The sequence below is a fragment of the Triturus cristatus genome, chromosome 4_2, assembly GCF_964204655.1.
Source record: "Triturus cristatus chromosome 4_2, aTriCri1.1, whole genome shotgun sequence".
In the NCBI taxonomy this organism is placed as follows: domain Eukaryota; kingdom Metazoa; phylum Chordata; class Amphibia; order Caudata; family Salamandridae; genus Triturus; species Triturus cristatus.
Genome location: NC_140586.1, coordinates 48,430,654 through 48,456,939, shown reverse-complemented (window position 1 = coordinate 48,456,939; position 26,286 = coordinate 48,430,654). Strand labels below are relative to the sequence as shown.

General features: G+C 48.8%; 1 protein-coding gene across 7 annotated transcripts in view; it reads left to right on the top strand.

Moving 5' to 3' along the window:
* Positions 1 to 26,014, top strand: part of KMT2D (lysine methyltransferase 2D) — a 1,389,531-nt gene extending 1,363,517 nt beyond the window's left edge. For all 7 annotated transcript variants that reach the window (XM_085600422.1, XM_085600421.1, XM_085600420.1 and 4 more), the window contains 3 exons: positions 16,811 to 16,884; positions 22,986 to 23,094; positions 23,300 to 26,014. In XM_085600422.1, coding sequence (XP_085456548.1) covers positions 16,811 to 16,884; positions 22,986 to 23,094; positions 23,300 to 23,392 — 276 coding nt within the window. In that variant the 3' untranslated portion in view covers positions 23,393 to 26,014. The remainder of the gene's footprint in view (positions 1 to 16,810; positions 16,885 to 22,985; positions 23,095 to 23,299) is intronic.
* Positions 26,015 to 26,286: the final 272 nt, after the last annotated feature.

Genomic DNA, 26,286 nt, shown 5'->3' with positions numbered 1-26,286 from the left:
ACTCTTGTGCACCTTGGGGAGCATATAAAACACAGGGATCATTGGTTTCTCTCTTTTGATAAATTTATATTCTTCCCAGCTTAGTAGGTCTTTATCCCTCCACTCATCCAATCTTATGAAGAATAACTCTTTCATTTTTTCATATTCTTTCACATTTATCCGGATGTAACAATTAGTATTATTCAATTGTTGAAGGGCCTCTTTTTTGTACAATTCCCTTCCCCACAAAACAATATTCCCTACCTTATCTGAGGGTTTGATCAGTACTCCATCTTCTTTCTGGAGTTTATTTACTGTTTTGTGGAAAAGTGCTTTTTTTGGACACATTTTCTTTTTCTTCTGGTTCACCGCAACATAAAGTTGTTTCATGTCCTTGGTTACATTTTCCCCAAAAATATCAAGATTATCTCTTATTGAATGGGGTAAAAATTTAGATGGTGGTCGAAACGGTGTATGGTCCTCTCTATTCATCCCTACAGTAAACAAGACTGATGGTTCCTCACTAGCTGGAAGATCTTCCTCATTTGCCAGTGAGATTATGTCCGTTAAAAAGGGTATATCATTTATATTCAAGGAATCTTCATCATTGGCGGGTTCTGATACTCTCTCCCGTGGTGCTTGATTGGTATTACGTTGGTTTAAATACAATTTAGATAATTTGAGCTTCCTAATGAATCGGTATAAGTCCATTCTGTTATTAGGGTAATTGTATTCATTACTGCTACAGAAAGACATACCTAATTTCAGGATTGATTCTTCGTCTCCTGTTAGCTTCATGTTGCTCAAATTAATGACCGTTGTGTTGTCCATTACTTCTTGTATTGTTTCTTCGTGTTGGACCGCAGCGATCTTTTTGCTTGCCAATCTTGTGCTCCTCCTGTATCCCTCGCCTCCTCTTCTCTGTTTCCTCTTCCTTGACCTCTTCCTCTCCCACGTCCTTTTACCATGCGATGGTCCGTCTGTTGTTCCAGGAGCATAAAACGGAGTTCCTCTGTCACTGCTAATCTCACATCTCGCACCCCTCTATTGCTTTGTTCCTCTGGTTCCTGTTCCGAGCCAGTGTCTGAGCTGATTTCACCCTGCGCACTTTCCTGGTAATCCAATTGGCCACTATAGATCTTTTGCCGTCTCTCTGAATCGAATTTTCTGGCAAATGTATAGATCCGTCCCGATTCGTAATCCGATTTCACAGTTTCGGGTTTCTGTATTGGCTTTTTTATTTTCCCCAGTCCGACTCCCGTGGCTGCCTTTGCTCTCTCCCTTTGTTCACGAGTTCAGCCGTAATCACTCACCGCGGTTTCCGTGAACCTCCGACGTTCCGCTGCGAGTTTGTGGCTTTTTCCACTCCGAACGACTCCCGGGAGTTAATTACAGCTTACGGGGGGCACGCCTGTCTTCCTTTCCTTTCTCGTTGTGGCGATTTGTACTGGCGTTTTTCCTGACCGCCGACGGTGCTGGTTCAAAGACGTATCTCGCCGCGTCTTGTAAATATCCAGTTATAAGTATACTTCTTTCACGAAATAAACATCAAGCACTCCAGAGTTAAAATTTGGCACTCGGTCTTTTATTCTCCATGAACGAGGTAAAACATCAACGCGTTTCAGCAGACTCACGCTGCCTTGTTCACGATGTTTGTGCGCCATTTCTTTGTCGATAAAGTACAAAACATTTGGGGAATGACATCAAAGAGGGACTTGACACATTATATCACAGTCTCAACTCGGTACGCTTTGGCCGCCATTTCTTAACATGTTCATTTCTATTCCTTCGCCACGTATTTATTTTGCACAATTTATTCATTATCTTGTTCTCCCTTGCTATTCTCTCGGAAATAATATTCAAGAGTATTATTTCTCTAAACATTATACAGGGAACGAGGGGAGAGTAATTCATAGAGTTTTTTCCCATTTAAAGTGCAAGTGCAACTTAACAATCGTATTTGGCAAGTGCCTTAATACATTGTAACCTCTAATCGTTTAAAGTGCTAGTACTCATTGTGCAAATTACGCAATAGGTCCCTATTCTAATATATACAAATAATTGATGTATGTAACCAGTTATTATTTATCTACTCTTAGTGCAAAGCCAACATCATTTTCTTATACTTTCCATACAAGAATTTAATAATCGATATAATTTATCCTGATGATATCTATATCAAATAGATAGATAGATATATACACACACACACACCACCACACACACCTTTTTTTTTTTTTTTTTTTGCAGGCTGCGTGTTTTGGTGCAGAACAAAGTGAAGAGTCGACATGGCACACATCCCTGTGTGCCATGCCTGCAACCTACTGCCCTGGCATAGATCAGTCACCCCTCTAGCTGTGTGCCCTATACCAGTGGTGAGGGTACAGGTGCATGAGCCCTGTACCCCTACAGTGTCCAGTCTTAGACATTGTAAGTGCAGTGCTGCCATTAAGAGGTTATGGTGCTTCGCGTTTGTCATTACGAACTCCACAGCACCATAAAAGCTGCATTGAAAACTAAGAAGTTAAGTATCAAACTGCTCAGCCCATTAAGCCCACACTGATGCCAGTGGGATTTAATGAAAAATGCCCACAGAGGGTATCTTAGATATGCCCCCTAAAAAATGACCTACCACTAGTTTCCCGTGGCTACTTTCAGCTGCCACCACCAGACATGTTTCTGTACCCCTGGGTTGAGAACCTGCTGCTCTCGGGTGTAGGGGGTGGGGCCTGAAACAATGCACATCCTGGGACGAGGTGCCAAGCCTCCTCCCCCAGGGTGGGCAGGGTCCACGAAGGGGAAGCTTCAAAGGCTTGCCGCCTTTTTGAGCTTCCCCAGGCCACTTGCTGCTCTAAGCAACTAGTCCCCACTAGTTTTGACCCCCACTTTGGGCGAGAGAACCGGCGGGAAAAACAAGTGAGGAAGAGAGGTGTGCCCACCTCTGCCAACTCCACCCCTCAGGTGGGGGAGGCGAGGTGAAGCACAAATCTGTCCCCCGCCATCTTGCAGGTGGGGGTCCTAGCCAACCAGGAAAAGGCGTATGCCCCCTCCCACTGGAGGGTGGCATAATAGGAGCTGTACCCACCCCTGGGAAGGGACCCATTGGTCCCAACCGTTTACCTACCAGTAACTCCCCAAAATCAAGTATTTAGGGGCATCCCTGAACCTTGCTTCCTCAGACAAGAAACCAGAAGAAGAAAAGAAGGACCGAACAGCCGTGCTGAAGCTAACAAGAGGAGGATGCCCACTGACTTGGCCCCAGCCCTACCAGCCTGTCCCCACCTCGAGCCTGCTCCAGCAAAATCCCAGTGTATCCTGCAGCCAGCAACCTCGAAAAACCCAGAAGACTTGCCTGTCATCCATCCCAAAGACTCTGTCTCGCGTGAACACTTGATTTGTTCAACAACAGACTCCAGCTCCTCAAAGATCTGCGAGTTTGCACCACTCTGCACCAGATGGTGTGCACAGAGTCCAGTTGAACCCATAAACAATTGGTCTAAAGTCCAGTCTTTGAGTGTGTGAATTCACTTACTGACTGAGTGTGTACAGCAAAAGCTTTACTGCTCGACCACACTACCACAAATAGAGTGAGGTGCTATATACTTTACCTCTGCCTACCTTTTGAGTTCCACTGGACTCTGTGCACACTATACCTCACTTTGGTATAGTATATACAGAGCCAGCTTCCTACAGAAAGGCAGTTCTGAGAAACCTCTTTCACTAACGGTGAGCCTGCTTCCTGCTTTGTTGTATTTCTTAATGTGTACTGCTTGCTATTCTGATTAAAGCATGTGAATGTATAATAAATCCTATACTGGAGAAGAAATTAGTTGTGTAACTCCAGATTTGTAGTATGTCTTTGCCGTAGATACATATGCTTAGCATTATCCTGCTATCTTGTGTTGGGCTCAAACAATTACAAGTTGTTTTCTTTTATGAAGACTTTGAGTATATAGTGACTCCTCCGGTGTGCATTGCGGATGTTGCTTGGCTCCTTTGTTATATTGATCTGATGGACATCTCACAGCAGATTCCTTAACTTGTGAATTCTCCCCACGTCAGACTGAATCCAGAAACTTTTCTCAGCAGTACCTCTGCACGCCGGGGGTTGGCGCTGCACGGAGCCATTGAAGTCCCCTCCGGCGTGCAGATGCCAGTTTCTTTTTTTTTCCGCGCTGCACGCATATACGAAGTAGCATATCTAGCAGTTTTCGGACTGCTGTGACGAGTTTTCTCATCTGAGACAGTGTGCTAAATTCCTTATGCCCTCTGGGTTTAAATCTTGTGGGTCCTGTGTGTGAGAAAGTGTCATCTTTCTTGCATGGTGTGCCCCCACTTTTTGCTGACTGTACTTTGACTGAGTGTGCCCTGGGCTCCTGCCAATCAGGTGCCCAGGGCCTATGTTCCTTCCCTAAAACCCAAAACCCAAATTGGCAAACACTGGCCACATGTCAGCGCCTGGTAAATGGTACCCAGGGCCTTGTGACCAGGGAAGGCCTCTAAGGGCTGCAGCACTCATTGTGCCACCCTTAGAGGCCCTGTACCCTAACACACTGTCCTTGCAGGCTGAGTGTCTGGGTACAAGACAAAACACAGAGTCGACATGGCACACATCCCTGTGTGCCAAGCCCACAACCTACACTGCCCTGGCATACATCAGCCACCCCTCTAGCTGGGTGCCCTATGCCAGTGGTGTGGGCATGGGAGCATGAGCCCTGTGCCCATACAGTACCCAGGTCCATTCCTGGGCACTGTAAGTGCAGTGCTGCCATTTAAGAGTATATGGTGCTGGGACCTCGTCAAACACGAACTCCACAGCACCATAATGGCAACACTGAAGACTGAGAAGTTTGGTATCAAACTTCTCAGCACATTAAACCCGCACTGATGCCAGTGTGGGATTTAATGTACAAAGCACTGCAGAGGGCATCTTAGAGATGCCCCCTGAAACCTAACCTACAATCCACGTCTTGTCTGAGAGGCTGCCATACAGCAGACATGTTGCTGGACCCCTGGGTGGAGAGCCTCCGCTCTCCTGGACCTGCAACAATGCGCATCCTGGCTGAGGTGCTAGGTCTCCTCCCCCAGGATGGGCAGGGGGAAGCTTCAAAGGCATGCCACTGTTGTGAGCTTCTCCAGGCCATTTCTGTACCCAGCAACTGGCCCCCACCGGTTCTGACCCCCACTCTGGCAGAAAGATTGGCCAGAAACCCAAAGTAAGGACAGGGGGTGTGCCAGCCTCTGCCAACCCCACCCCTCAGGTGGGGGAGGCGAGATGAGGTGAAGCACATCTCTGTGCTCTCGCAATCTTGAAGATGGGAAGCCCTGCCCAATCAGGACTAGGCTACTGCCCCCCTCCCACAGGAGAGTGGCAGAATAGGGGGTGTGCCCACCCCAGGGCAGGGACCCTTTGGTCCCTACCCTTTACCTACCTGTAATGCCCCTAAATCTAGTATTTAGGGGCACCCTGAACCTTCCGTCCTCAGATTTCAGATTCCGAAAAAGCAAAGAAGAAAGAAGACCTGCCGTGCAGCTGCTAAGAAGAAGAAGACACCAACTGCTTTGGCCCCAGCCCTACCGGCCTGTCGACCCTCGAACCTGCTCCTTCTAAATCCCGTCACCTCCTGTGGCCAGCAACCTCACAAACCCCGGAGAACCTGGCTACCTTGTGACTCTGAGCATCTGGGACTTCCATGAGCAGTGGCTCTGCTCAAAGCAAGTTTCTAATCCCTGGCATCAGCCTGGAACCGTGAACCCTGCACACACTGCACCCGCCAAGCCTGGCCTGTGCCAGAGTGGACAAAGACCCAGAGGACGTCCCCCCGGCGACTGTGACCCCGAATCCAGCACCCAAGGACCCACCTCGATGCTCCTGACGATGCCTGCAGCCTCAGAATCAGGGACCCCCCCCAAACCGCGATCAACAGAGGGTAAGATTTCCTGACATCAAAAGGCACCCCTGCGGAGGAGGAGCCTAGCGCGCAACCAAGATGGCCGCGTAGGTGCGAGGCTCCCGAGGACCTACGCGACCTCCTACGTTTATCCTGTCTTCATCCTGAATCGGTTGAGGGGACTGTGTCGGTGAACCTGAGCCGAGGTGGTACCCGTTTTCCGTTTTTGAATCGGACCCCGTGTGCCGTGATGAGCATCGACTGAAGTTTGCGGCCTGCTCCTCTCCTGACCCCGGGCTTGAGTTGGGGGGTGATCCAGTGGAGAAGTGAATAACAACGGCGGGACGAGCCTGGCGAGTCGCGTACCCCACACTTTCACTTTCGCTTTTGAGTCCCCTTGCCGCCATCGCGAGTGGGATCACGGCGCTTCTTTGTGTGGTGGTTGCCTCGCTGGGGGATCCTGCCTGCCTGCGGGGACCTGCTCCGCCTTCCTGAGGTGACCTCCGGGGTCCTCGGCCTCGATTGCTCGTTCTCCACTGCATGACTCGTGGGGGTGCGAGATACAGGACGATGGCCACGAAGCAGGATGGAGATCGGCCGAAGGCCAAATCGACCCGGCGTGGCGCCGCACTTCAAGTCAACATTATGGATCGCTACACCCTACCGAAAGGTTCTCCCGGCGGGTCGCATAAGTCTTCTGAGTGCCCCGCGGATGCCCCGGATTTGCCGACGGATCTGACTTTGCAGGACGTCATGGGCGCCATAGCTGAGATGAAGACCTCGGTGGGTCAACAATTCGACACCCTGGCGCACAAACTCGACGCGGTCCTCATCGATGTCAACCTTGTTAGAGCAGATCTATCCAAGACAAATGACCGGGATGACTCTTTGGCCCATACCGCGTCGGGCCTCACGACTGAGGTGGCGGCCCTCCAGACGGAGGTACGACGGCTCCAGCAGGCCAGTGCGCTCACGGATCGGCGACTGGAGGACTCCGAGAGCAGGGCCCGGAGGAATAACGTTCGTATTATCGGGGTGCCTGAGGGACTGGAGGATTCGGCGCTGTGTTCCGTATTCCCGGATGTGGCGTCCATCCCGGAGTGCTCCCCTTTGGAAAATAGAGTGCTAGACTGGCATGTACCGGATGGCACTATCTCATTGATCTATAAAAAGCTCATCAACGATCGCTCGGGACTGATGGCTGGCCTTCGTGAGGCATGGGTTGCCGACGGATTGGAGCTGGATGACGAGGATTGGGTATCTGCGGTGGCCTCCCCGAAAGAGGTGGCCATACCGGCCCGCCTTCGTTTCGTCCAGCTCAAAATACTCCACAGGGTCTACGTTACGGGGCCGGGTCTGATGCGTATGGGATATGCCGTGGATGGGATGTGAAAGCGTGGGTGTGGTTTGTTAGGGACCTTCTTCCATACTTTGTGGGAATGTCCGGAGGTGGCTCGATTCTGGCGTGGTGTACATGCGGTGTTGCAAGCGGTCACGCATGTGACGCTGTTTCCCAAGGCTAGGAGATGTTTGTTGAATGTGTGGGAACCGACTGATTACACGGTGACGCAAACGTGGTGGGTGACACTGGGATATATGGTGGCCAAGCGTGACATAGCACAATTGTGGGGCTCCCAGAGGTCACCAACGGTTTCGGTATGGAAAGACAACATGGATTGGTGTATGTTGCGGGAAAAGGTAGTGTATGTGGCGAGAGGTAAGCCTGGGAAATGGGTGAAAGTGTGGGGCCCCTGGAACTCCTATCGTGGCGGGATTTGTACCCCGCCACTGACGCCTGACTTGGCGGCGGCCCAGTCTCCCTAGTCTGCTTGTTCCCTTGATTCTGTGTCATCGTGCCCACTCTGTTTCTGTCCCTGCCCGTCCCCCCTCCTATTCCTGTAGATCGGTAGGGTCCTCCCGAGGGGAGCACATAATGTTGCTTAGACTTTTGCTGCCTTGTGGGTTTGTTTGTAGTTTTTCATTAAAAATGGAACCGCCATTTGGGGGGTCTAGACAGTGTGGCCGCAAACGCTTCTTTCGACTTCTGGGACCTTTACCACTTGCCGCTTATGTTTTATAACTGTGTTTTATGACCTCACTGTTTGCTAGCGGCCGGCCTGAAGGTTGTAGGCCCATATTTGTATATCTATTGCATTTTGTAATAAAGGTTTCAAAAAAAAAAAAAGGCACCCCTGCACCCGGCGCCCTGCGGCCCCCTGTGCCCGACTCCTGGGTACCTACCTATCCTCCAGCTACCCAACTTACCTCTCGAAGTGGTGGTGGCGGCACCCGAAAAATCTTCGTCCCCGAGCTTGCAGCCTTTGTTCGTCCTTCAGCTTTCCCATTGAAATCCATTGAGCTCCCGTAGGCTCAAAAGCACCCTGCACCCAGCTGCCCGAGTGGCCCTGGCTGTGCAACTTCTACTCCTACCTACTTCCCCATTTGCCCTGAGCAGGTGACCAGGAGCACAGCTCCAACAGCCGCGTGGCCTGCTAGTCAGCACCCTCCAACCAAGGCCCCCCTGCCTCCCATAGGATAACATTGGGCCTAATTCACTCTGCACCCGGCTGCCCCTGAGCCGCAGAGGGTGTAACAACTGTACTTACCTGACCCTGGGAGACCCCTGAGTCTATGCCCAGAACCTTAACTCTGCCAGTCGAGTACTTACCCAAAGGCCGATAACTCACTTTTCTTCCATAGGGTAACATTGACTGGTTTCACTTGAAAATTCTTCAAAGTGTGGCGTTTGTAAACTTTAAAATAGTCACCTAAAATCAACCGAGTAACGAAAATACTCACCTGCTATCAGGAGAGATCCCAGTGCTGGATCTTGGTGCCCAGCCCTGACCCTGAAAAGTAATTACAACCATACTTACCGCTAACTCCATTTTCTTCCATAGGAAACCATTGACTGTTTTTTCAGTGAAATTTCTTCTAAAAGTGTCGATTTTTGCAAACTACAAATATTCTTTAAAAATCGTACCAACTGTGAAAACGTAATTACTTACCTGTTTTAGATAGATGCCCCAGTGCTGAGCTTAGGAGCCCAGCACTGGATTACAAAAGTAATGAGAACATACTTTACCCGTAACTTGAATTTTCTCCCATAGGAAACCACTTACTGTTTTTCTATGAAATTTCTTCTAAGTGTCGATTTTGCAAACTTCTAAATATTCTTTAAAAATCACCTGTGTAACTTAAACGCAGTTTCTCAACTGCGTACAGGTGGTACACTAGTGCTGGTTCCAGGATCCAACACTGACCTAGAAAAAGTACCCATAACCCCACTTACCTGCTAAGCGAATTTCCTTCCATAGGATAATATTGGTAATACGATCAGAAAAAGTTTGAGTGTCAACTTTTAAAATAGCGAAATATTGTTTAAAAATCACAACAGTAACTTAACAAAATTTACTCACTTGTTTCCAAGAACTGTCCCAGGACTGAATCTAGGATCCAGTCCTGGAGTTAGAAAAGTAATCCTGAAAGTAATCATGTGCACATAACTTAAAATTCCCCTTGAGCTCAATGTATTATTGTGTTTTGAAATTGTTTTGCCTATTGCAACAACCTGCAACTATTACCTACAAAAGTCAATTGGTTATTGCAAAAGTATTTAACTAAAGCATCTCATTGTGAGAAAGTATATTTTGATACCTATTGTTGGTTCTAAAATAAAACAACCATATATTTTTATACAAACTATTGGCCTAGAGTTCAGTTCTTGAGTGTGTGAGACCATTTGCTGACTGAGTGTGTACAACAAATGCTTTACACTGTCCTCTGATACTGCCTTACTGTTCGACCAAGCTACCACTTTAGAGAGTAAGGTTATATCTAACTTTAACCTCTGCCAAACCTCTGGGGACTGTGGACTCTACACATTGTACCTATTTGGGAACAGTATATACAGAGCCACTTTCTCACACTGTGCTCGCCATATTTTGAGTACGGATCCACGTCCTATCTGTAAGTTGTGCTTGGGTGAGCTTCACGATGCCGACGAGTACAACACCTGCCAGTGGTTGAAACCGAAGGCCCTGCGGGAGCGGGTGATAAAACTTCTGACGGCGCAGTTGTCGCTGACCTCTACCTCCTCGCGGTGTCGATCATCCTCCCGATCCAGAAGTAGTTCCCGTGAGCGCTGTTCTTCTCCCAGTGGTCAACGGCAGCAGTCCCAGTCTCCGACTACCTCTCATGGTAAGCGGTGTTGTAAGAAACCGAAGTCCCAGGCCTCTGTGACGTCTTTGACTCGCGGGCACCATGGCTCTCCTACTTCTGCTCCGGCGTCGCTTCCGCGCCTCCTGCCCTTTCCTGGAGACGGAGCGACCTCTAATCAGACTATCAGGCTCTTCACCTTGTCTTTACCCTTGTCTCCCTCTGGAGCGCCTGCAGGCCTCAAGGAGATCGTAGGTGCAGTAACTGTGCCATCGCTGATGGGTTTGCCCTCGGTGGCATTTCCAGTCTCGTGCACAGTCTTTCGGGACCCCCACCAGTAAGGTTGTTCGACTCCAACTTGACGTCGGTTGCCCCATTGGTGCCGATATCCAAGGCGCCGGAAGAGTCCAAGCCGGAGTCTGTGCACAACCACACGGTGCGCTTTGTGGGGTTGACTTCTCCTCGGCCCCTTACATTGGAGACTACATTTACCGATGTTTTTTGCCCCTCCCAGGCAAAGGTCAGCATAGCGCCGGGTCAGCGCCGTCCGATGCTGGTTATGTAGCCATTTTCGACACCTATGGTTTCTGTGAGGGTTTCACAAGACCAATTGGGGGGAAGAAAGTGAGTTACCCCCCCCCCCCCCCCTCCCTTGGAGCAGCAAATACTTGTGGCTCCTCCTATGTTGGACAGCTGGATTGCTGAGCTGGGTGAAGCCAGCGGGCTAGATTCATCCCCTGCTTCATCTGTTATCGCCTCCTGGGCTTGCCACGGAAGCCAGTTCTTCTTTGGCAGTTGTTTTGAGAAGAGTGGCTGATGTATTGTATTACATCTCACTGTGCCTACTGTGGAGAAGGCTACGGACCCTCTCATGGAGGTCCTCCACCCCGGCAAGTTGGGAGTTGAACCAGTACTCCCCCCGTTTGTGAGGCATTTTCTGATATTTTATTGGGGGCATGGGCAACGCCTGAGTCAGGTGTACCAGTGGACTGTACTTTTGCCCACAAATACCCCTTTGCCTCAGGGGATCTTGCTTGCCTTATACGACAGCCAACCCACCGCAGCTTTGTCCAGACAGACCATTATGGCATTTCCTGAGGTGGAGAACCGTTTCCACTCCCCCCTTTGATAAGGAGTGCAGGAGGTAGGATTCTTGCGGAAAACGCATGTTTTCCTCTTCTAGTGCAGCATTATGCACCACCAACACTATTTGCGTCCTGAGACGTTTTTCCCCATGGCTTGTGGGACTCCTTTGCACAGCTTTTACTCTTGTTCCCAGAGGCCTAGAAGGACGAGTTTACCAAAATGATTGTCAATGGTCACCAGGTGAGCAAACTGCTCATCAGGTGTGGTATGGACTCCACCGATTCCGTTGGGCGCGCCATGGTTTGGCTGTGGCATTGCGCCGCCATGCCTGGTTTCGGGCGTCTAAATATTCAGACGCTATCCAGACAGCCTTGCTTGACATGCCATTTGATGGGGTCCATCTTTTTGGAGCTCTAGCAGATTCCGCCTTACGTAGATTTTAGGCTAGTCAATGCGGCCCGACACGTAGCCTGCCCCTTCCCGGATTCTTCCTTGTTATTGCAATGCCATATATGCGTTGTGGCGTCGGTCACCAGATCAGTGACTTCTTGGTTCAGCTTTGTAACCATGTAGAAGGCCCTACTTTACTAGCCGGTGTGTTCCTTGGATTTCACTGTTACTTGAATCCCTTATCAAGCAATTTCCTTTGGCATTGTGTGAAATGTGTGATACTGGCCACTCTGACATATTGCCCCTCCTGGGCTGTGGCTCAGGACTTGTTATCCTGCCCCTTTTTATTACGTTCCTGGTTCAGTTACTTGGCAGCCCTTTTTCCCCCATTGGGGGTTCCATCACATATCCATGGTATGCAGTCTTGGCTCTCAGCTCTATTGGAGTTGCCTCCTTCTGTCCTTCGATTGAGTCAATCGCGGCATGTTTTTTCAGCGAAGGATTTCGCACGTATTACCTCGGGTGGATAGTTTTTCCCCCGTTTGCTGTATCCACCTTGTGTATTTTGTCGCGCACGCCAGTGTAGCGCTACGCCATCTCTCTTAGCTTTAGGAAAGATGGGCGAGTTTCAAGGAACCTTGTTGTCATGAAGCTTCTATTTCGTAAGCGCCGCCTTGTGATCATGTGTCTGTAGATTGGCAGGCTCCTCCCATGCAAGGGATCGCATCCCACCACTGGCGGCAGTGTGTCAGGGGGTTGTCTTCTCACCCTCGGGGTGGGTGGGGGTGGTACAGGCCTCCCTAAGCCAGGGACTTGAGTTTCTCTGATGTTTGGGAAGATCTGGGATCCCCAGGTATTGACCGTCCCAACTGCAGCGGACGCTCCCAGCAGGGTTGGTCGGGTTGGCCTTTTGATTGTGGAACACTTAGTTTTTCTTGGTTTTCAGTCCGCCCAACCCAACGGCAAATCAGTGACCTACCTTCCTCCCTCACGATCGTTGCGTGACCAGTTGTTCTTGCCTCTTGGCTGTTATGAGAGTGCTCCCCTTGCCTTACGGCGGTTGAGCGGTCCTAAATATTGCTACGTGTTTCGGGCAAGCGCCTTCTTTCTTGTTTTTTTCCCTTGGGAAGTACATGCCTGTGGATATGCCTCTATCACGCAATTAGCCTTTAGTTTAATTGGATCCATGTCTATCTTCCTTGGAGTTTGGTTACCACGGGCATTGTATGTAGGTACGTCTATGCCTGAGGACCCTTGCTCCTGGTGCATATTCCTTGTTTGAATTGTTGTTGCGGTCTTTACCACCTTTAGAAGAGATTTCCTCTTCCTTATCCTTTCCCACTGAGGTGTGACAGAGTTTATATCGGTCAACCGGTCCTCCTGGACCTCTTCTGGGATTGGTTCGTAGACCCTCCTCCGAGAGTTTATGGCTGTGGTATCTAATTCACAAGTTAAGGAATCTGAGGCTAGATGTCTCTATCAGATGAACAAGTTGCCTTTGGTTTCGATGTATCTGGTAAAGACAGTCTAGCCGCAGATTCCTTAACGCCCCACCCATCCTCCCCGCTCTGCGATTGACAACGTCTGGTCTTGGGGTCTTCAGTCTCTTACTCCCTGATTAACTGACTGTTGGCATGGGAGTGGTCCTCCTTTTTTCCTTATTCTGCTTCTGGTGGAGTTCGCCAGATCCGCTGGTCTGGTCTCATTGAACTTATATGGAGTTCTCTTCCATCCTTTCCTCTTGGTATATGGTGAAATGAGTTCTACCCTTTCCTCCTGGTATAGGGTTAAGGGACTAGCAGGTGTACTGTACTGTCATGTGCCTCTGCAGATTGTTCTACATGACTTGTGCTTCATCGACCATTTGTTCTTTTCTTCAAGGGTCTTTTCTGGTATTATCATACCCTGATTTTTCCATTTTTAGTTTGCTGTTGTAAAGTTTTTTCCTCTTATTAGCACACTGTCTGTACAGCCAGTTTCTATGCGTTCCGAATGGAAAGTTTCACAGAAGAAGCTGATGTTGGCGCGCCGGAGGGGACTTTCATGGCTCCATTGATGTCATCTGGAGACGATGTCGCGCAGATTCATGCAGTGCTACCCCCCGGTGTGCAGAAGTACATCTGAGAAAAGTTTCCGGATCCAGTCTGACGCCTGGAGAGAATTCACAAGTTAAGCAATCTACGGCTAGACTGTCTCTCTACCAGATACATCATTACCGAAGGTAAGTAACTTGTTCTTTGTTCTGCCATCTGCTTCAGACGTCGATATAGCAGCTCTGGAACCGAAGCTTCATTCCTCACTAGTGCCATCTCCAGTCCAGTACATTTCATATCGAAACTACAGCAGCTGGTGTGATCACTCGCTTCACGGCACCTGCCCAGGCTCGAGCCCCGCGTTACACATCTTATTCACCTCCATTCTACAAGATTATGATATAGCTGTAGATTCCTCACCGACCCATCCATCCTCCCCACACTGCGGAATTGTTTAGTGTCGGGGATGTCCCCCTTCAGGGTCCCAGCTGTTCATTATTTACACACCATGGTCAGTCACTTCATGGCTTCGCGGTTCTGGTGTGGAAAGTCGTGAAAAGTGCTGACGTCAGAGTGGCGGTTATTTTGACGACTCTGGCATCACGACTATGAGGAACACAAGTTGACTACGTCACGTGGAGTCGACCGATGCCACCTACCAGCGCGCAGGGGTACTGCTAAGAATGTCTTCCGGATCCAGCTTGATGCCAGGAAGTTCAAAGGTTAGGAATCTGCGGCTAGATCATATCTCTACCAGATAAGGTATTACCGAAGGTAAGTAACTTGTCCTTCAGGGCCCTTCCACCACACAAACGTCTTAATGGTTATGACAGATGCATTACTGCTCTGGTGGGCAGGCCACCTGTTGGAGGTAGAGATCAGAGGCCACTGGTTTCCAGGGGAGAGCCAACTCCATATCCATTTTATGGAGCTTTTGACCATCTGGCTGGCCTTGTAAGTGTTCCTGCCAATCATCAAAGGGAGGCTGATGCAGGTTCTTACGGCCATCACATCTGTCTTGTGGTACTGCAACAATCAGGTTGTTGAGAGTGGTCCTCGATCCTTTGCCAGGAGGCCCTACACCTCTTGAGGTGGCTGGACCCGCAGGAAATCTCTCTGGTAGCCAGTCAATTAGTGGGGTCCTTGAATACCAGAGCAGACCAACTGAGCAGATGTCAGGCAGACCATGAATTGTCTCTCCATCCAGAAGTGGCACAGTGCATCTTCGACCAGTGGGGTTCTCCCTGGCTGGATCTGTTCGCCACCATCATGAAAACAGTTTCAACTTTTTTTCCGCGCTAGAGTTTCCTCAAAGGCATTTGCTCAGAGACTCGTTCTGGTTGCAATGGAATCAAGTGTTGTTTAACATGCTTCCACTGTTGCTTCTACAGCCTCAAGTTCTGTAACGGATCAAGTTACACCAGGCACAATTTATCTAATCACTCCAGACTAGACCTAGATGATTTGGTAATCGGAGCTCCTGAGCATTTGTGGCCCCCTCTTCCAACAAGGCTACCACTTCCTGTCTCAGCAACACGGCAGAATTCTGCATACCTGTCTCCTCAATCTACACCTCCAAGCAATTTAATTCTTTTGACTTTTTAACCAAGATGATTGGCATCATCATTGCTGCTAGATGCCCTTCCAATTTCTTTTTCCTGCTGTGACCCAAAACACTGACATTTTGCAAGCCAGAATTTAAGAAATGTGGGCTTTTTTAATCTTTAATCACCCCAGGATAGACTTGCTGTTGAAAGGTTATTTTTCAGCCCATTCTGACATTTTGTGTGTTTGATCAGCAATTATTGTCTCCCATTATCATTCATTTCATAAATGTCTGCTCTTACGTGTTTCCCACCAAGTTGATTTTTGTGCCTCAATGGGATCTGAATAATGATGTTAACTTTCCTTATGTGCATGCCCTTTGAAACCGTGCATATCAGTTCATTACCACTCTTGACCTCCCTCATCATGAATGTCAGCATGTCTAAAGGTGTCTGTGATGCAATTGCTCTGCACTGCCTTCTTTCCGGACAAATTGGTACTGAGGGCCAGGGCATGTATAACCTATTTGAAATATGTAAGTCATAATGTTAAGAACCTGCAGAATCTATGCCTCAAGAAATGCCTCTAGTCCAACATTCTGTACAAGACAAGTAATGAGGTAGTTAAATGCTACATTATGATGGATACTTATAACCGCAGATTAATCACCATTTAAAAATTCCCCAGGCATCAGACTGGATCCTGACAGTCTTCAGCATTTCCTCCTGTGTGCCGGTACGTGGCGTTGTAGGTTTCCACACCAACAACGTTCTCCACAAGTGACGTGGGCTGCATATGTGCTTCCTAAGCACGCCATTGTCAGTTCTTTTTTTTCTGCACCATCAGATGTGGATCCAGAGCTACCTCTTATCTCTTCAATAGACTACTTTTCCACAAAATGTTACTCTAAATACCAATGTGCAAGGGAAAGTGTCGTCCCCTAAAAGCACAGGGTTCAATCCTTGTAGAGACTGTCACAAGCAGATGTGTGTGATGGATTCCCACCAGATGTCTTTGGTGCTTGGTGTTGGACCATGACTCCAAAGCCTGTAGCAACTGCTCTTTAATGAACCTGAAGGCCATCCAGTACTGTAAGGCGACGCAGTATGTTGCCAAGCAGTGGAATACTCCATGCTGTGACCAATCGAAAATAAGTTCCCATTCCTTTGAGTTAGGAGCTGGCATTTTCTCGTAACAAGTGGATCCTGCAGTGTCTATTGCGTTTATGCTCTTCCATTTATAAACACCCCTCGCACCTTCCACCCCCCTAAGGACAGCCGATAGAGGACCGTCTCTTTGTCTTACATCAGCATGGGCATGTAAATCTACAATAGTACAAGCTGCCAACTGATTGTTGTAGGTAAGTAATGTTTTCCTTTCTACTTTAAGTGCGAAGTGTAGTTTGACCTATTGTCCTGCTGAAAATGTATTTTTCACAACGCTTCTCCCAAAATACCTTAATAAATGTAACGTCTCCTGCCTTAGTAATAAATATATCCAATATATCCCTCCCCTCCACCTTGGTGATACCTTTCCAGAGGCTGGCAACTGTGGCAGGTGTCTACAGATTTCTGGTATCTCTGTAAAGTAATGTTTAGAGAATAATGACGGGGTGTTTGTTGGCTGGGAACATGTTTCTTCTTGAGCAGTGCTTGGGGTATGTTTTTTGGTCTAGGCTTCATGTTTTTTGATTTCTTAGTCTTGATTGAATCCATTTATTATTTTTAGAATCGAGGCATTTACATGTTCCGTATCAACAACGAACACGTGATTGATGCAACACTAACAGGAGGGCCTGCTAGGTAAGTGATATCTAAAAGGTGTTTTAAGGGGGTGTTTCTTTGTTGGGTAACGGTTATAAAGCAGTGAACTGCTGCTGAATAATATACATTAAAGGAGACAGTTTAAATAAAAGTTGATGTTTCTTTGGCTTACATTAATTAGGCTTTTGGTGAGTGAGGTCTGTAAAGAGAGGTGCATATTGAGTAATCTTATGGAAAAAAGGGGCCAGCAATGTCTTAACTAATTTGGGATTTCTTTAGTGCCTTAGCCTGACAGTAGTTGATACCTGAAAATGTCAAGCTTGTCTTTGAGTAGAATTTGTAATCCGTTAGATGCTGTTTCATTGAATTGAGTTCGAAGTAGGCTATTTTGATGTGGTATGAATTGGTAACCCAGTTAGTGACTGGGCATTTAATTTGGGGGTTGGTGGATCGAAGAGGCTACCCCAGTCATTTGATAACTGATATGACCGTCCAGTGAGTTGACTGGTAGGGAGCATGTCCAAGGAATTTGAGGTTAAGGAACCTTTCCCTGACACTGTAGTGTCTAGAGCCTGTCTAATGAGATTCAATTTGGGGAGGCCTACTGATGGGTTGTATATAGGAAAAGAAAAACATTGAATTGGGGCTTCATGAAGTTTCAGCGGGTGGCCAGTGAATTGTGATTGACTGTGGGATCTGAAAGAGATTATTAGTTATAGATTCCTTACCTTAGAATTACCCCCAGGCGTTAGACTGGATCCGGCGAACTTTTTTCGTAGCAGTACCCCTGCGCGCCGATAGGTGGCGTCAGTCAACTCTGCGTTCGTCATCGCTGTAATGACATGGCGGTATCTACTTAGACCCCTCCCTCGCGACGTCAGTTCTTTTGTTTTCTGCTCCAGCCAGTGCAGATCCAGAGAGAGCGGTACCACGAGTCACTTTTTGACTCCATTTTTGCAACTTATGTCAAAACCTTTTTTGAGTTGATCGACTTCTGGTGCACGGAGGGATGTCACGTCGGACTGGCTTCAAGGCTTGTGATTCCTGTCACAAATTGTTGTCAGTCACGGACCCGCACCTCGTGTGCCTTTGGTACCTGGAGCGTGACAACGACCCGAATTAGTGCTCCGACTGCCAGGCTATGAACCCAAAGTCTTTGCGGGAGCAGTCCCGAAAGCTTTTCGAGGCCCGGCAGTCCACTCGGCGGCCGTTCAAGGTCCCGGTCGAGATGGAGGTCGTGGGATCAGTCGCGGAGCCACCACCACTCGTCCTGGAAGTCTTCGTCTTCTGGTAAGTAGAAGCACAAAAACAAGGCGAAGAAGCATTGTCGCTCTTCGCGTTCTCCCCGTATGTGGGCCACCGCGGGAAGCTGAAGGTAGTCCGGCTCTGTCCGCGGAGCCTGTTTGTGCGAATCCGGCCTTCCCTCCCTTTTCGGGAGCCGGAGCGACCCCTGCCCAGCTTCGAAGCTTTTATGAAGCCTTGCACTCGATCTTCAGGCAGCCCGACTCCGCCCTCAGATCGGTGCTGGTCGACCTCGTGACACCTCCTCCGGTGCCGAATCCAGTGACGACATGTCCGACGCTGGTTGTGTCCCTAGCTGGTGCCGGCCCCGGCCTCCCCCTCATTGAGGACACGGAGCTGGACCGACGTCGGGACCGGCGCCAACCGGTACTTTTGTACCCCTGTTCTACCCTGATAATTCCCACCACCTTGAGTGGCTACCAGGAGAGGGTGAGGAGGACTGAGAGGGGTCTGTGGACCCTCTTGCAGACCAGTTAGAGGAACTGGACTGGAGAGAGGAGTTGGATGACGCCAGTGGTCTGGATACCTCCCTAGACTTTGGCATGCTTTCTCCCCCTACCGTGGCTACGGAGGAGGGTGCGTCTTACGCAGTGGCGTTTCGTATGGCAACCGAGGCCCTAAACCTCGAGCTTCCTACGGTGGTGGTCACGACTAACCTCCTGACCGAGGTGCTTCAGCCGGCAGCGGCCTCTTCGGAGCCACTGCTGCCGTTCAATGAGGCCCTCATGGACATCCTTTTGGGCACCTGGTCCAGGCCCAACACTGGGGCTCCTGTGGACGGGATGATTGCTAGACGCCACCGCCCGGACCCGGGCGACTCCATTTTCCTCTCTTCCCATCCTACCCCAGAGAGCTTGGTTGTCCAAGCCTCCACGTCCAAAGGTGCATTCCCTAACGCACCACCCGACAGGGAATCCAAGAAGCTGGACCACCTTGGGAAGAAGGTGTTTTCTTCCTCCAGCTTGGGACTGCGGTCAGTAAACACCGCATGTCTATTGGCCCGTTACTCCCACTCGGTGTGGAACATGGTTGCGCAAGTGCTGCCACAGTGCCCGGAGGGAGACATCACCGACTCACTGGCCAGGACAATTTCTACGTTGGTAGCACTGAGACGCTACGCCTGGTTGAGGTCTACTGGCTTCTTGGGTGATGTCCAGGCAACGCTTTTGGACATGCCCTTTGATGGCCGTCGCCGGTTTGGCGACAAGGCAGACAACGCGCTCGAGCGCTTTAAGGATTCTAGGGCTACGGCCAGATCCTTAGGCCTCGCTTCCACCTCCCGCCCAGCACAGTCTGTTTTTTGCCCCTCTCGTGGCAACGGAAGGGGTGCCCCGCCATCCAGAGCCACAGGCCTGCGCAAGCTGTCCAGCCTCTGAGCGGCCGGGTACTTGGATCCCACCGCCGTGGTTCAGGGGCCGGCAGGCCAGTCACCAGTGCCCCCTCTGCAGCAGCCTCCAAACCCTCCTAGTCCAGCCTTTCAGGCCCATCAATTGCCAGTGGGCGGCAGGATTCGCGGTCACATCCCCCTAGCAAAACATCACATTGGACAGGTGGGTTTTGCAGATAGTCCGAAGGGGCTACTCCCTCCCCTCCGAGACTACCCCTCCATCAATGCCACCTCAATTGCATCGCATGTCGGAGTATCACTTTGCCCTTTCCCGCTAGGAAGTTGCGGCTCTCTTGGCCAAGGGAGCTACCAAGCGCGTCCCTGTGGCAGAAGTAGGTCGTGGTTGCTATTCCCACTACTTTCTGGTACCCAAGAAGGACAAGGGCCTGCATCCTATCTTGGATCTCAGGGACGTTTACCGCTTCCTCCGGAAGGAGAAGTTCAAGATGTTGACTTTGGCTCAGGTTCTGTCTGCCCTCAACCCTGGAGACTGGATGGTAGAGTTGGACTTGCAGGATACCTATTTCCACATCCCCGTCCTGCCAGCCCACAGGCGTTGCCTACGGTTCACGGTAGGCCACGAGCATTTTCAGTTCACCGTGCTCCCCTTTGGCCCAGTGCCCCTCAGGTGTTCACGAAAGTGATGGCGGTGCTCACAGCTTATCCGCGCAGATCAGGGATTCCAGTCTACCCCTATCTCGAAGACTGGCTGTTGAAGGCGGGCTGGTCCCAGGATGTCGTCTCCCACCTCCAGACTACGGCGGACCTCCTGCATTCGCTGGGGTTCTCTATCAACGTGCCGAAGTCACACCTGAGTCCCTCTCAGAAGCGCCTCTTCATCGGAGCGGTTCTGGACTCCGCGCAGGTTCTGGCCTATCCTCCAGAGCAGCGAGTCTGGTACATTCGGGCTATGATTCCGGTTTTTCCGCCTCTATCCCGGGTTTCCATCAGAATAACCCTGAAGCTGTTGGGCCTCATGGCCTCCTGCATCCTGCTGGTGGATCATGCCAGGTGGCATATACGGGCTCAGCAGTGGGAACCTGAAGTTCCAGTGGGTGCATGATGGATCACGAATGGCGTTTTCACTCTGAGGTGGTGCAAAGTCTCTTTCAGCAGTGGGGAGAGCCTTGGTTAGATCTATTCGCCACCGAAGAGAACGCGCAATGTCAGCAGTTCTGCGTGTTGGAATTTCCAAGGCGGTCAGCAACGCTTTTCGTCGCGAGTGAAGTTGCGGTCTTTTATACGCCTTTCCGCCTATACCACTTCTGCCAAGAGTGCTGAAGGTTAAGCCAACCTGGACCAAGTCACTCTTGTTGCTCTAGATTGGGCACGAAGAGTCTGGTATCCCGAGCTGTTACATCTGGCCATCGATCCTCCGATCCGACTGCCTCTTCAGGAGGATTTTCTGTTGCAGCAGCAGGGGACGGTCCTCCACCCGAACCTGTCCAGCCTCCACCTCCCTGCGTGGAGATTGAGCTGCGACAGCTGACAGATTTTGACCTTCCATCTGAAGTCTGCAATGTTATCTTGGCAGCCAGGAGTCCATCCTCTAAGACGGTATACTCCTTTAGATGGAACAAATTAGTGGCATGGTGCACAGCAAAGGCCGTGGATCTCCTCTCTGGTCTTCTTTCTGAAGTTTTTTTGTTCCTCCTTTCTTTGGACCAGCAGGGCTCTGCTCTGGGCACACTTAAGGGCTATCTTTCAGCCATCTCAGCCTTTGGCTGTCTTTTCAGCCTTCTCTTTTCAAGTCCCCCATTGTAACTAGATTTCTTAAGGGCATTACTCACCTCTTTCCTCCTATTCCTTTCGTAATGCCTCAGTGGGACTTGAAGTTAGTTCTGACATACCTTATGTGCGCTCCTTTCGAACACCTACATAACTGTCCTCTCAGGCTTTTAACTTTAAAGACTGCTTTCCTAGTGGCCATCACCTCTGCTTGCACAGTGAGTGAGCCAGGCTCGGTCTTCTAAGCCTTCTTTTCCTACTGTTCATCCGGATAAGGTTGTCTTAAGAACCAGACCTTCCTTTTTTCCCCAAAGTGGTTACTCATTTCCACATTGGTCAAACCATCACTTTGCCCACCTTCTTTCCGCATCCTTCAAAAGAGGGAGAGGCTCCACCGTCTGGATCCAAACGATATCTTTCTATCTGGCTCGCACAAGACAATTCCGGGTGGATGACCAACTCTTTGTTGGCTATGTGGGTGCCAAAGAAGGTCGGGCCATGCAAAAACGTGCCATCTCTCGGTGGGTTGTTCTTTGCATTAAAATGTGTTACTTTGGCAAAGAAGGAGCCTCTAGTAGGATTGCACGCCCATTCAACCAGGGCAACGGCAGCCACTACTGTTTTGGGACGTGGATTAGCCTTCATATCATCTGCCAGGCAGCCACGTGGGCATCTCTGCACACGTTCACCAATCACTACTGCCTGGACTTTCAAGTCCGGAGAGACGGCTGCTTTGGCCGTTCAGTTCTCCAGACCTTCCTGGTGTGAACTGGGTTTGCAGACTCACCTCCGGGGTTGGTATTGCTGGGGTATCTATTCTAAGGTAAGGAATCTATAACTAATAGTCTTTTTCAGATGAACAAGTTACTTACCTTTGGTAACGATATATCTGTAAGAGACATATATTAATTTATAGATTCCTTACTGCCCCACCCATCCTTCCCGTTCTGCAAACTGACTTCTAGGGTTAAGGACTTCCTTTCCGGGCCCTAGTTCTGTGCACCAGTGGTCAGTGTCGTGCATGGTTCTGCGCTTCTGGTGTGGAATGTCGTGTAAAGAACTGACGACAGCGCGCGAGGGCGGCGTTCAAGTAGATACCGCAATGTCATCCCGGCGACCAAGACACCGACGACGAATGCAGAGTCGACCGATGCCACCTATCGACGCGCAGGGGTAAAAGTTTTCGCCGGATCCAGTCTGATGCCTGGGGGTAATTCTAAGGTAAGGAATCTATAACTAATATATGTCTCTTACAAATATATGGTTACCGAAGGTTAGTGACTTGTTCTTTGGGGTGAGAGTTGGTGTTTCAGGAGGCTGTCGAGTGAATTGAAGCCTGAAGCGATATCATAAAGAGATGTGGTTAGTAGGGCATAATTGACTTGGGGCAGGAGGCAGAGAAGACATTTTAGGGAGTAGGGAGGCAGAAAGGGGTTGGTGATAAAATGCAGACATTTGGTCAGTAGTAATATGGATAGTCTGTTCACAGTTTAAAGCGAGGAGATACCCTGTTCCAGTAGCCCTCTATGTGTGATGAGTGTCAGAGAATCTATCTGCAAAACCACATTCACTCTGTAGCGTAACCTGGCAAGGCCACATCCTTCTTTAATCCTTCCATTTCGCCTTGGATCCCAAGACTTGGCTTAGAGCAGCTATTATGCATGTGGAAGAAGTTTGCCTTTTTCAAGCCCTCTAATTCTCTTTTTTTTTGCCTCCTTTACAGATATATTAACCATTCCTGTGCCCCCAACTGTGTGGCTGAGGTTGTGACCTTTGATAAGGAGGATAAGATCATCATAATTTCAAGCCGGCGGATCCCCAAGGGAGAAGAGGTGAGGAAGGTTCCCTGTAGCAGCCTCTTATGTCTTTTGAGCAGATGGTATAGCTGTTTGTGAAGAATGCGTCCATAATTGGATGATGGACATGGTGGTTATGAATTCTTTTCAGATGTTTAGCGATTCCTTATCCCCACCCTGTTGTGTATGTTGATGGTTTCCCCATCTAATTGCATCTCTCATTACTTCTCTTTCCTCACAGCTGACCTACGACTATCAGTTTGATTTTGAAGACGATCAGCATAAGATCCCATGCCACTGTGGAGCCTGGAACTGCAGAAAATGGATGAACTAATATTCTGCCATCCTGTCACAATGTAGGAAATCTCTCCCTGGCCAAACGTGCTTCGCTTGCACAAAGGCAATGGTCACTTCAGAGACCTTATGGAGGCTGATGGGGCAAGGGAGCAAGAGCCATGAGCTGTGAGGGCTAGGTGTTTGCCGAAGACCGACCCCATCCTAGTTGGATGAAACCTGTGCAGCCAATGTCTGCCCTCCCGGGTACACCAAGGATCTCCAAGTGAAATCTGCAACTGCTGTCTAGGGACATGGATACTGCACCAACGGATCTTCCACAGTCCCGGAGTTCAGCTTTAGTCTGGCCAGAGTGCATAGAGGGTCACGGCAGAATCTGAAGGTGGCGACAGTATATGCAGGCCCGAGAGCGCGGGTGTCTGGTCCTCACTAAGGGATCAGTGGTAACCTTTGAGAAACACGGCTCAACAGAGGATGTCCTCCATGGACTGATCCATGTGTGTAGCAGAGAAGACTTTGAGTAATATTTTTTTTCCAAACCCACAGAGCTTTTTGATACAAAAAATAGAAATGCTAAAATCATTTAAACTCTTCAACCTTGCAGTTCAAAACAAAGAATTTGAGAGAACTCAAATCCAGCTCGACAATCCCAGGACTAAAGCACGGAAGATGTTTTCAAGGAGCAAGACACTTTTGAGAGAAAGTGCACGCTAGTACACGAAGCACCTGAACCCGTACCTACCTCATTCTACCTGTCGGACTGTAGTGTGTGTGTGCGCGCAAGTGTGTGACATCAAGGCCCTCTGTACCCCACTCCTGTCCCAGAAAACCAGGAAGGCAAAGCAGCGTATGTGTAGCGCTGCCGGACAGTCTGGGTCTGACCGTACCAACACCCCAAGCAGTGATTTGAGGGTTATTACTTTTTGTTAAAATGTTTGACTTATGCAGGCTGAGAGTAGCACTGAAGCAAGCTGCTGATCTACAGTGATTTTGGGGGAGTACTTTTGAACACTCTGCCCCTGGTGCCCCCTGTTGCACACGTCCCCCCAAATACAAGTTCTTTCTGAACCCCTTTCCTACTCAGGCTCTCCTCGCACTTTGTCTCAAGCAGTTAAGACCCAAAGCATCTTCCCACTCCATCTGTCAGCACATTAGGTTCTTCAGCCGTCCCAGATAGCTGCAGTGGGGGAATGGGCCATGAGAGTGAGGAGGGGTAGTTGCATTAAGTATGCTGGGCTTTTTTGCGCCCCCTGCAGTATTTATTCCTCTGCTACCCAGTGTGACTCCTGACCGCCAACATCTCAACCTTGTATTTTTTGTGCTTCCAGCCTAAAAGGGATTGGTTATTTATCTATTTATAATACATGTAATATATTTTTTAAAGTGAAATGCGGGACTGCTAAATTCTGTTATGATTGGCTGGGCATTTGGAGGGAGCTCTTGAATCCTAGGCTGTGATTGGCTTGGGGCATTCATTTCTTTTGTATTAAAATTCCCAGAGTTTTGTCTGGGATACATGGAAAGAATCAAGGTGTGTTTTAACGTAACATTTCTCGCACTCAGCAGGTGTCAACTGCAATGGGAGGGGGGGGGGTGGACAGGGAAAAGGGCAGAAAAGCCTGACACATGCAAATGACTACTGTAATTCAGTTATGGGTAGCAGATGTACATTTGGGAAGGAATGTGGGCGGGGGTATTGACATTGTACAACTACATTGTGACGCACAAGACGGTTACTCCCTTCTACCACTCCTGTAGACAGCCTGTTTACTTGGACCCATGGCAAGGTATGAACATTTTGCTCCTGTTGGTGTTGTGCTTCATTTTGACCCCTTTTGCCTTTAATTGTTTGCAGGATTCTGCTTTACCCTTTTTGTTTGGTTCCTCCCTCTCTTCCCCGTTTCCCTCCTTGCCCATATCACTCTCCAATGCCCATCCCCTGGGGTTGGAAGAAGCTTAGGCACAAGTTTTTAAATTGGTGCCAGCATGGGGCTCGGTACCCACGGAGAGTAAGAGAGAGCTGCTGTTTGATGAATGAAGCTGCTTCCGCAACTGTTAATAGCTGCAAATCTGTACAGAAATGAATTGTAAATAAGACTTCAACTTGTGTAGAAAGGCCGTTTTTAACCAATAAAACCACTGGACACAATTTTAAAAGTCTACCCTTTTTCAGCACACGGCTCGTTTTGTCTTCTGCTCTCCTTTTATGAGGGCGCAGAGTTGTTGCCAAGACCAGGGGGTGGGATATTCACTGCCGGTAAAATTACTGAAGAGCTGGGAATAATCAAAAGACTTTTAGATTATGGTAGATGCAAAATAATGTAGATGTTAGGCAAGTCTATACAGTTTTTAATTTTTTATACAAACTGTAGTTCCTCCTTCCCAGCTTTAGTGATTTGTTTTGGTTTTCAGTTCTTTGCCTGTATATCTGCATTCACAACTGTTAATTTTTTTTTCGTTTTACACTCAAACGCGTTTCAGTTTTTACCTTTACAATCCCAAATAACATTTTTCCCCCTCGGCGAGCATAGACTTCCAAGAAGCTGAGTTTATTTTGTGTTGTGAGCACTCTGTACAGAAATACTGTCCTTTGTAACAGCAAATAAAATTATTTCTTTTTTCTTTTTTTAAAAAAAAGTAAAAATAAAGACTGTATGTGGCATGTTTTGTATTTTGTTTTCTCTTTGACTTGTGCACAGTTAACTCTGAGAAGCAAGGAAACATTTCTGATTTTGTTTTTGTTTTGTTTTTTGTGCTCTTACAAATAAGCTACAAGCAAGGATTTAGGATCAGTTCTAAGAAGCAAAATGAAAGACTAAATATTTGATTCCCAGGGAATCACTGAACTGCATTGGATATTCAAAGAATAATAGAGAAGAAGGCAGGCGGAATCATGAGTTCAGGCACCACCTTTTTGTTCCTAGAGTAAGTGTT